Genomic DNA, 11,810 nt, shown 5'->3' with positions numbered 1-11,810 from the left:
CGCCGAGTTTGTTTATTTAGCTGCCATGGCAACTCGCGGGGGGGCCGCAGGAGGGAGGGGAGAAGAAAGGGAGGGGGCGGGGCCTGGCGGCCGGCTGTGGCGTACGGCGGGTAGGAGGCGGGGGTAGGGCGGGAGCCGAGAAGTTAAGTAAGGAGCGCGCGCCGGCCGCCGGCAGTTCCCCGGCCCGAGAGAGCGAGCGCGGCTGCGGGCGCGCGGGGAGCAGAGGCGGTGGCGGGCGGCGGCGGCACCGGGAGCCGCCAAGTGCCCCTCCCCGCCCCTCCGGCCCCCCACCCAGCCACCCACCCGCCCGCGGCCAGCGCCCATGGCCGCGCGCGCCCCGCGCAGCCCCCTGGACTCCGCGCCCTGCGCCGCCGCCCAGTCCGCAGATCCGCGCCACCGCGGCCAGTCTCACCTGGCGGCACCGCCCGCCCGCCACCCCGGCCACAGCCCCAGCGCCCACGGCAACAGCCGCGGCGACTGCGACAGTGGTGGAGGACACTGCTGAATCGAAGAGAGCGCAGCGCGGCTACCGGACTTACCCGCCTTGCTGATTGTCTTTTTTTTAGGAGTTTACAACTTTTCTAAGAACTTTTGTATACAAAGGAACTTTTTTAAAAAGGCATCTCCCATTTATATTTAATCCAAAGAAGAAGGATCTCGGGCAATTTGAGGTTTTTGGTTTTTGCTTCGATTCTAAGTCTTTTTCCCCCCCTCTTCGTTGACTTTGGGGCTAGTGTACCCCCACTGCTTCGGGCTCCCGAGGACCTTCTGGGCCCCCACATTAATGAGGTAGGTGCAGCGCGGGGCGCAGGGAGGGGTGAAGGCCGGAGGCCGGTGGGACGCGCCCGAGCGGCGGTCGCGAGTGGCCCCCCTGACTCCTGCCTCTGCGCCCCACCCGGCCCTCAGGCAGCCACCTGGTGAGTCTGACATGGCTGTCAGCGACGCACTACTCCCGTCCTTCTCCACGTTCGCGTCCGGCCCGGCGGGAAGGGAGAAGACACTGCGTCCAGCAGGTGCCCCGAATAACGTGAGTATTGCCTCGAAAGGTCGGGATCGTCCGGTGGGCTTCTGTGGGTAGGGTGGGGACGGGTGGAGCCCAGGGATCACCGAGAACCACCCGGCGAATGGAAGGAGAGGCCACCGCACCGGCCCCGCAGTCTTCCTACGATGGCTTCAGCGTCCTTGGCTCAGTTGTAGATGCGTGTGGTCCCTACACTGCGGAGCCGCCGGGGGCGCACCCCAGGTCCGCATACGTCCCCTAGCGCGCAGGCGGCAGAGCTGGCGCGAGGGCCACCGGCGGGAGGTGGCTGTGTCCCTAGACACTGGCTGGGCCCCAGTGAGCTTGGCGCGTAGGCGTACCCGTGGCGGGTGCGCACAGGGAGATCCTCAGTGCCCCAATTCCAGGGTTGGCGGGAGCGTCCCCGGGATCTGGCTGGGGCAGGACCCGGGCTGCCGAGCCACAGCGCTTGCTCACACGCAATCGGGCAGACACGACATAACATCTTCCAAACCGACGCACCGCCTCTCCTCGGGCCCGGCCATGGGCCGAGATTGTCGCGCTAACGCCCGGAGGCCCCGGGCGCTTCGTGCCTGCCCAGTCCCGGTGCCTGGGCGGTATCTGCGTGGCCGGCCCGCCAGTATGTAGTGTAGCAGCAGGGGACCAACACCGACGGTCTCTCTCCCCTCCTGTTCCTGCAGCGCTGGCGGGAGGAGCTCTCCCACATGAAGCGACTTCCCCCCGTGCTTCCCGGCCGCCCCTACGACCTGGCGGCGGCGACCGTGGCCACCGACCTGGAAAGTGGCGGAGTCGGTGCGGCTTGCGGCGGCAACAACCCAGCTCTCCTACCCCGGAGGGAGACGGAGGAGTTCAACGATCTCCTGGACCTGGACTTTATCCTCTCCAACTCACTGTCCCATCAGGAGTCAGTGGCCGCCACCGTGTCCTCGTCGGCATCAGCCTCATCCTCGTCCTCGCCGTCGAGCAGCGGTCCTGCCAGTGCGCCCTCCACCTGCAGCTTCAGCTATCCGATCCGGGCCGGAGGCGACCCGGGCGTGGCGCCAGGCAGCACGGGCGGCGGCCTCCTCTATGGCCGGGAGTCTGTGCCTCCTCCCACAGCTCCCTTCAACCTGGCGGACATCAACGACGTGAGCCCCTCGGGCGGCTTCGTGGCCGAGCTCCTTCGGCCTGAATTGGACCCAGTGTATATTCCGCCGCAGCAGCCGCAGCCGCCAGGTGGCGGGCTGATGGGCAAGTTTGTGTTGAAGGCGTCGCTGAGTGCCCCTGGCAGCGAGTACGGCAGCCCGTCGGTCATCAGTGTTAGCAAAGGCAGTCCGGACGGCAGCCACCCGGTCGTAGTGGCGCCCTACAGTGGCGGGCCACCGCGCATGTGCCCCAAGATCAAGCAGGAGGCGGTCTCCTCATGCACCGTCGGTCGGCCCCTAGAGGCCCACATGGGCACTGGACCCCCTCTCAGCAATGGCCACCGGCCGCCAGCCCACGACTTCCCCCTGGGGCGGCAGCTCCCCAGCAGGACTACCCCGACCCTGGGTGCCGAGGAACTGCTGAGCAGCAGGGACTGTCATCCTGCCCTACCGCTCCCCCCGGGTTTCCATCCCCACCCTGGGCCCAACTACCCACCCTTTTTGCCTGACCAGATGCAGCCACAGGTGCCACCGCTCCATTACCAAGGTCAGTCCCGGGGATTCATAGTTTGGGCTGGGGAGCCCTGCGAGTGCCCGCCCTCCCTGGCTCAGGGGATGATGCTGACCCCACCTTCTTCACCCCTAGAGCTCATGCCACCTGGTTCCTGCATGCCGGAGGAGCAGAAACCAAAGAGGGGGAGAAGGTCGTGGCCGCGGAAAAGGACAGCCACTCACACTTGTGACTATGCGGGCTGCGGCAAAACCTACACGAAGAGTTCTCATCTCAAGGCACACCTGCGAACCCACACAGGTAGGAGAATAGAAGCTGCTGAAAGGAGGGAGGGTGGTGTCCAGCCCCACTGGCGAACTGTGGACACTTCTCAGGGCCTCCCTTGGGATGAGGCACAGTCTATCTCCTCCATCTCTTGGATCACAGGAGAGAACAGCAAGCTGGCGCCTCCTTTTTTGCCCAAGAGCCTTTTGCTTGATGGATAGTATCAGTGCTTGAATGTGCAGTTCTCTTAGGCTTTTGAAAGGCAGGAGGGAGGTTCCAGGCTGCAGGTGGGCCTCTCCTAGTCTGAGCAAAGCATTGCCCTTGTAATCAAGAAATTACACTTTGGGGGTGCCTGACTGGCTCGGTCGCTGGTGCATGAAACTCTTGATCTCGAGGTTGTGGGTTCGGGCCCCACACTGAGTGTAGAGATTAAAAGAAACAACACCCTAAATTATCAGGGCGCCTGGATGGCTCAGTCACTTAAGCGTCGGACTTCAGGTCATGATCTCCCCTCCCGGTTCGTGGGTTTGAGCCCCGTGTTGGGCTCTGTGCTGTCAGCTCAGAGCCTGGAGCCTGCTTGGGATTCTGTGTCTCCCTCTCTCTCTGGTGCTACCCCACTTGCACTGTCTCAAAAATAAACGTTAAAAAAATTTAAAAACTAAAAGACACCTGCAGTGCAAAAAAATGATAGGTCTTATTAGTTTTTAATTTTCTAGACAATTTTTACCGGTTGTTCCCTCCCCACATTTACACTCTTTTGCTATTTTTAGGTCTACTCTTCATAAGTAAGTTCTATTTTCAGAACTTTCAAGAATTCTATTTCAGAAACTTTCAAGAATTGAATGTTATGATTACTAAGATTGTAGTTTAAGATGGTCAGTGCAGGGAAATTCCATGTTATGTAAGCGCAGGTACATAAGGTCAGTTAGGTGTAGTAGTCATTAAAATAACAGAAATGCACACTATGTGTTAAGTTGGATTTAAATGTTAAAAAAATCTTAAAAAATAACAAATTCTGAAGCAGAAAAAGCCGCTTGTGGCTCTTTGAACCCATTTGTAGTGGGACAGGATCTTAATTGCTTGGTTTGGGCAGGGGAGATAAACCAGCAGATTTCATTTCCAAATTCACTTCCACCACTATGGTACTTTGACTCAAAAGAATGAAAACATTAGCAATATAGAAGTGTAGGTTGACGTTGTATGTGTGTATTTTCATTGCTTAAATGTCTGTTCCTCACCCCTCCACACACACACCGGAAAAAAAGCGAAAGGAATACTTAGAAGCTTAATATTCCTATTTGTGATCTGAAATTTAGCATGGCCTTGAAGTGGTCTAAAAACATTCCTGGCTTCTTTCAGAGTAGGGTGCTTGGGGAGTCGGTTTAACATTTGGCCTCCGGTTTTTAAAGCGGCCAATTCTGCATGATGTAGCAATGGCTTCAACGGGTTTCTTTTCCTCTGCCAGGTGAGAAGCCTTACCACTGTGACTGGGATGGCTGCGGGTGGAAATTTGCCCGCTCTGACGAACTGACCAGGCATTACCGGAAACACACCGGGCACCGCCCCTTTCAGTGCCAGAAGTGCGACCGGGCCTTCTCCAGGTCGGACCACCTCGCCTTACACATGAAGAGGCACTTTTAAATCCCAAGACAGTGGATATGACCCACACTGCCAAGAAGAGAATTCAGTATTTTTTACTTTTTTCACACTGTCTTCCCCGGGGAGGGGAGGAACCCAGCTGGAGAGCACTACAATCATGGTCAAGTTCCCAACAAGCCAACTTGTGAATGGATAATCAGGAGACACAGGGAAACCAGAAGACAAATCAAAGAACAGATGGGGTCTGTGACTGGATCTTCGATCATTCCAATTCTCAGTCCAACTTGAATATTCCCGGACTTACAAAACACCAAGGGGGTGACTGGAAGGTGTGGATATCAGGGTATAAATTAGATCCATGAGTTGGGGGGAGGGAAGACCAGAATTCCCTTGAATTGTGTTCGATGCAATATAAGTGTAAAGATCACCTTGTATTCTCTTTGCCTTCTAAAAGCCATTATTATGATACTAGAAGAAGAGGAAGAAATTCAGGTACAGAAAATGTGTTTTAATAACCTAAACGATGGTGCTTGGTGAGTCTTGGTTCTAAAGGTACCAAATGAGGAAGCCAAAGTTCTCAAACTGCTGCATACTTTGACAAGGAAAATCTATTTTTGTCTTCCGATCTACGTTTATGACCTAAGTCAGGTAAATACACCTGGTTTACTTTAACATTTTTATGCAGACAGTCTGTTATGCACTGTGGTTTCAGATGTGCAATAATTTGTACAATGGTTTATTCCCAAGTATGCCTTAAGCAGAACAAATGTTTTTTTCTATATAGTTCCTTGCCTTAATAAATATGTAATATAAATTTAAGCAAACTTCTATTTTGTATATTTGTAAACTACAAAGTAAAAAAAATGAACATTTTGTGGAGTTTGTATTTTGCATACTCAAGGTGAGAATTAAGTTTTAAATAAACCTATAATATTTTATCTGAACACTGTTTTTGTTTTGTTTTTCCCCTGGAAAAGCATGTTACAGGAATTTCAGTTTAAACACAGTCGGGAGGGCAGGTGAAAAGGCCAAACTTTACCTCCACAGAGATTAAAAGAAGACATTAAGGCTGGGTTTACAGTAAGTACTATCCAAGTCTAAGGCTTAAAGCTGAATATTGGAGATCATAGAATTAAACCTGGTTTGGGTGGCTCTTTCCAAATGTACGGAAAAGTACATGAATGCAATTTCCTTACCTGAATATGAATTTCCAGGTACAAACCAGCTCAATTATTCTTCAATATGCTCAGTTTAATAGGAAAGTATTCATAAAATACATACATTCCAGTTTCATATTTTAAAAGGTCCTTATGGTTTCTCTTTAAAATTAAATGAAAATATAAAAATCTTTCTCAGAGGCCCGGCCTTGCCCTCAGAACAATTTGAGGAACAAAAGAAACCTTCCTACAGCGGAGAAACCCTAAGAACGTAGTTCCACAGTGCCCTCCTGAGGATTAAAGGGTTCATTTATGCTTAGTGGGTGTTACAGATACATTCTAGTTCGAGTCCTAAAGAGGTTAGTACCAAATTTTCTGGCAGAAAGTTTTAACACTCCATCAGTCCTCTGTAGATTCAGCAGACTGAACTAAGAGTTAATTAAAACATACTTTCGCAAAACTAAGTGTAGAGCAAAACTTTTTAAGTGGTGTTTTTGTAAGCTTGGAGCATATTTCCGAAATTACTCAACTTTAAAAGGGCACTGATGCTTTTTTGAGGCGGGCACGCAAGGTTTGAACTTCATTTGTGGCAGTCACAAATTGGAAAGAGCATTTGTGACTCTTGTCGACACTTCGTACATTTGTAATGGTGATGCAGGGTGACCCAAGCAGACAAGCTCCCTGGCATCTTTAGACTGCTTATTAACTCTCCATTGTACGTAGTGTCCAGAAGTGTGGGTGCATCTTATAAATAGAAAAAAACAAATTCATAAGAGCCTGATGGTGGATCAACACAAAGTATTTTCCTTGGCTTTTGGGAGTCCAGCATGACTGGAAAACATGGCATGTGTCTTAGCTTAAAAGAAAACAGGTGCATCACTAGGATGGAATTTTATGTGGCCAAGAACATATTCAAAGCATATTTAATGACATGGAAAAATGCTCATGGTATGTTAAGTGGAAAAAGCAGGATCTAAGACTATAAACAGTATGATTCCAGTTGCATAAGTTTGTGTGTGTGCATTGAAGGAGAGAGAGAAGCAACAAAGTTTAAGAGGAAGGCCTGGAAGGAAATGCGAAAATATCCATAATGGTTTTCTCCATGTAGATTTTCTACAGTTTCCAAATATGTATCTATCTAACTTTTTAAGAATGCAGGTGCAAATATTTAGGCTTTTATTTTTATTTTTTATTATTTTTAAAAGTTTTAATGTTTATTTTTGAGAGAGAGAGAGAGAGAGAGAGAGAGAGAGAGAGAGAGGAGCGGCAGAGAGAGGGAGACACAATCTGATGCAGGTTCCCAGCCGTCAGCACAGAGTCCGACACGGGGCTCAAACTCACAAACTGTGAGATCATGACCTGAGCCGAAGTCAGAGGCCCAACTGACTGAGCCACCCAGGTGCCCCTAGGCTTTTATTTTTGAAAGATCAGTTAAAGCTATTTAAACAAGAAGCCTTTTCTTGTGTGTTACATTGTGGCGGTTGCTCTTGTAATCCACCTTTCTCTCATACAGAGACTTCTGGCACGCGGTTGTGTATGAAAAGTATTTACTGAATGGCTGATACCATCTTCGTGTTTGCTAAGTGCCTGTTACCTCAAAAGAAACGTCTCAAAATAGCCGAGCATACTAAAAATTTTCTGATGCAGGGAAACGTCACTTGCATGAACTTTTTCTAATCTGAAAAAGTTTCAGTATCGACAGCAAATAAGGAAGATTTTCCAAAAATGTCACAGGGCAAAACTTTTCAACACAAGTAAATAGCTAAAACCACTCTTGTTCCTATCCCGTTCTGAGTGCCGAGATGTCCTGTCATTACTGCATTATGGAGCCGTTTACACTGTATAATAAACAGCACCTAACATTCGAGATGCCTACTTATTACCTTTTCCCTATGATATTTAATTTTATATGTCCTAGATTTTAACTTGTGCACACAACACACACACATACACACACACACAAGATAAACAGTAGTGTTTCCTACACATCAACAGATTTCTTCAGTCTACCTCTCGCCCAGCAAAGTGTCTTTTCCAGCAAAATAGTCTTCCTACCTGAAAACCTGCTTAGTGCCTACAATTAATTCTGTTTTGGTTTGTTAAACAGGAACCTTCACCATCTCATGTAGAATGGTCGGGGGAAGAATTTTCTTCCATTCAAAAACTGTTCTAATTTTTAGAAACACGCGATGTTATTTCATATTGGAAGATTAACCTTTCTTACATATAATTTTACATATAAGAAAGCCCATGGGAGGTGGTCCTTATGCCAAGGAAGCAAGTCCACAGGGAAAATATTTAAAACAAGCAGTGATGGTGCCTGTCGTATTTTGATATATGGCAGTACCTAAATTCAGCAGCCTATGTCAGCCACCTGTTCTATTGTATGTTCTGGCTTCTGAAGCTCTGTTCAGCACACCAGCGCACACACATCCAGTCCTCCACACACCTTTTTAGCTTATGTATTCCATTCTTCTATCGTGTTATCACGTATTTTATTTTATGTGTTTCATTTCTTCATATTTTCTTAGCACCTTCTAGAGTATAGTGACATGTTTTTATAGTGCTAAACTGAAGCCACGTCTGCTTCCTAAAGTTCATTTATGAAATTATCATTCATTGTTCACATGCAGAGCCATTCAATAATATTTCACATAAAACCACCAAGAACGCTCTACATAATGAATGCTGTGGAACATATCCCGGAGTGTTCTACTTGTGAAAATGCAAAGGAGCGACTGTTCACAATCAGAATGCTGTATGAAAAGAAAGTTTTCTCCTATTAAGTGAAACTAAAATGAAAGTTGGAGACAAAAAAGCTTTGGAAGCCTTTACCTTAAAACAAAAAAGTAAATCTTGAGTAAATTTCTTACCATCTTCTGAAAAACTAATAAATTCTTCAATCCTAATGAAGGTACCTAAGAGCTTCAATGCCCGGGTTGCAGTCAAAACACAGAAGAAACCAACTGCTGTCATGTTAGCCTAAACACAGAAAATCTTGCAGGCTGATACCTAGGCTACCAGAGCCAGTTAGCTTAGTCGGGCAGGAGGAGGGTGCACAGGGTTAGAGCACCAATTAAACTGCTTCTCTGGAATCACATACACTGGGAGTCCACCTTTTTTTTGTTTTAATTTTTCTTTTTAATGTTTGTTTATTTTTGAGACAGAGAGAGAAACAGATCATGAGCAGGGGAGGGGCAGAGAGAGTGAGACACAGAATCCAAAGCAGGCTCCAGGCTCCAAGCCGTCAGCACAGAGCCCGATGCAGGGCTCGAACCCACAAACCATGATATGACCTGAGCAGAAGTCGGACTCTTAACCGACTGAGGCACCCAGGCGCCCCTAGGAGTCCACCTTTTTAATTGTTTTCCATAATACCATTGATGTAATACTTCTTCCAATCGCTCCGGTCTTCTCCGGCACCGGCACCGAGAGGAGTCAGCATGTTGCAACCTGCCCTCCCAAGTCCTTCTCCACTTGTTCTTAAAGGAAAAGGAGGAAATAAATATAAATGCAATTTCATAACAAAAAGGAAATACATGTTTCCAGGATCCTTTTGACATCTGATTATACCTAGCAGAGCATTTTCCACTGATACAACACAATAATTATAATGGTACCCTAAAGTATGAGGACCATTTGTCATCCTTTTATGTTTCTTTTCATGTCCACAGTACATGATATCATCTAAACAAAGCAAGAGACAAGAGAAATAGCTCTTTATGGAGACATAGGCAGGTAGGTAGGTAGTAGGTAGGTAGATAAATGAAGCCTCAGGTAGAGGTTTGGCAATGATATAAAATCAAACAGTCAAACCTGTCCAGGCCAGGGGGCGTTGAGGGGGATTATAATACCTATGTCACCTATAATATTTGAATATGTACTAACTGGCATTGGATCAACATGTTACTGAACGGTGGCCATATCCACACAACACTCAGATGCTGTATCTGCATACCCACTTAAAAGCTAACATTGGTAAAAATAACTTTACAGAGATACTGAAAGAACTCTAGATACACTCGCTGAAAGCTAGAGAGATTAGTGAATCAATGTAAACCACAAAGCAGAGTCTCTTAGGCGTGATAGATGGGATTTTTTCAGTAAGCACAAGAGTGCCTCTTCTCTGATCCGGTCACTTTTTGCTGGTGTATAATAACACCTCACTTCCGCACAAAGCCGTGAGATCTATGAAGCATTTACACTCTCCATTACTGTAACAGATCCTCACAATGAAGATAGGGGTGGGATCTCCCTCTCCATCCCCATTTTATGGAATGGGAAACTGAGTTTCCCTTTACAAGTTAGCGTTTGGTTTTTGTTTTTCATTCATTCAACGCATTTTTCTCCTAAGACTTCTGTCTTCAGTCTGCTGGGCAGGGAAGGTCACATGCAAAATGGATACACACCAATTCAGAAGGATTTGCTAATATCCAGGTCCTTCCAACAAAGCCGGTAAAAAGTCAAAAGCCTCCCAAGTTCTGTCTCCCAACCGAAGTGCTATTTAAAGGTAGACCGACAGGGAAGCCCGAGTTTCCCATAGATGTTTTTTGAGCTGGTCACTATGCCATGAGCGTATCCACACTTTCAGTTCGAGGTGGAAGAAAAAGCTCCTGTTTTTATCCCCAGCTCTGGCCCAACACACAGCTCTCCTGATCAAACAGATCTGGTCAAGCCCCTCCCCTACTCATTAACTTCCCATGGTCCCCAGTGCCTAGTAGATAAAGATTTAACATGGTCAGTCCTTCAACGGTAGCTCCCACCTAGCGTCCAGTATTCTCTCCTTAAATATCCAATCATCCTTAATTGTACCAGCCATGCTAAACTACTCTTGACCCTCAATGCACCATGCCTATTTCAGCCTCTGAACCTTTGCTTAGAGATGTGGGTCTCTCCTGCTTCTGGAAAAACCCACATTCCCCTGACAAGCTCCTATATATCCTTCGAAGCCCAGTTTTTATTAAAAGTCTCCCACGTTTCAGTCAATCTAGATCTTTCATTAAACTCTTATCCTCACATGCTACAAGGTTTTGCGGGTCTGGCTCCTCCAACAGACACGAGTCCCTGGAAGGCACTGGAAGCTTCCCTTATTTGCCCTTGAATACCCACAGTTACTGCATTTAATGGAGTAAAGTTAATTACTTATTGAATAGTTACCCCCAAATCCTAGCATCTCTTTTCAGAGGATGCTTTCTTGCCAGGTGATTCTCTGCATTGATTCTAGAAAGAATTTTGTTCATTTGGAGGGTTTGCTGTGTATTGGGGGAGGCACATGGATGTCAGGTGACCCACAGGAAGCAGTTAGGGGACCACTGGGCATGGCCTTCAGGAAGTCAGAATTTGGAAAAAGGCCCCAAAAAGGCACTATTTTATCCTTATCCTTGGATAATCCATTGTGCCTCTTTACAAGGGCAAAATTATAAGTGTCCTGTATACAGATGACAATGAAGGTTAAAAAAAAAAAATCACACTTTAAAAGCTAACGAAGGCACTTTACGCTGTAGGATCCTGGGTGAGCCAGTTTGCCCGAATGAGGAAGGCTCATCCATCCATCCGTGGCTGTGAAGTCACCACCCACCTGCTTTGCGGTTCTTCAAGTTTGAAACTCTCCTAGCTGCTTGCATGACAGTAGTTTTCTGACTTCTGAACATGTCCAAATGAGCTGAATCTAGAAAACAGTACATGAAGTTAACAAATGCCCCTGCCTTTGAGCCCCCGTTAGTGCTTCACAGAGGAATGGGGAACAGACTGCAAGTTCTAAATCTGTGAAATTACATAGACCCTGTCAGTGAGGAAGGAAGGAAGGAAGGAAGGAAGGAAGGAAGGAAGGAAGGAAATATACATGGACATTGTAAATAAATAAATACTACATAAGCCTTGTAAATAAATAAATAAATAAATGATAAATATTACATAGACTTTGTAAAGAAATAAATATCACAATAAACTTTGTAAATAAATAAATAAATAAATAAATAAATATAAATTACACAGACTTTCTGAGCAGGAAAGTATCTTCAAGACCATCTAACTCAAGGAGAAAATGGAGGCCCACCTAAAAGACTGGGCTTGCCCAAGGTCATGTCAAGTCTGGATCAGAACACCAACCAGCACCTTGAGCTCATTCAGCAGGCCAG

The 11,810-nt window shown here is 47.3% G+C and overlaps 1 protein-coding gene across 2 annotated transcripts; it reads left to right on the top strand.

Annotated features, from left to right (window-relative positions):
* The first annotated feature begins 216 nt into the window (after positions 1-216).
* Positions 217-5,462, top strand: KLF4 (Kruppel like factor 4). Of its 2 annotated transcripts, XM_030293678.1 has the most exons (5): positions 326-789; positions 907-1,027; positions 1,699-2,689; positions 2,789-2,953; positions 4,383-5,462. In XM_030293678.1, the coding sequence occupies exons 1-5, from the start codon at positions 785-787 to the stop codon at positions 4,556-4,558; spliced, it is 1,458 nt and encodes a 485-aa protein (XP_030149538.1). In that variant the 5' UTR covers positions 326-784; the 3' UTR covers positions 4,559-5,462. The 2 variants fall into 2 exon arrangements, with proteins under 2 accessions (XP_030149537.1, XP_030149538.1); XM_030293677.1 differs by having other exon boundaries at positions 217-789; positions 1,699-2,953.
* The last annotated feature ends 6,348 nt before the right edge of the window (positions 5,463-11,810 follow it).

Source organism: Lynx canadensis, chromosome D4, assembly GCF_007474595.2.
Source record: "Lynx canadensis isolate LIC74 chromosome D4, mLynCan4.pri.v2, whole genome shotgun sequence".
NCBI lineage: Eukaryota > Metazoa > Chordata > Mammalia > Carnivora > Felidae > Lynx > Lynx canadensis.
This window is presented reverse-complemented; position numbering and strand designations above follow the sequence as displayed.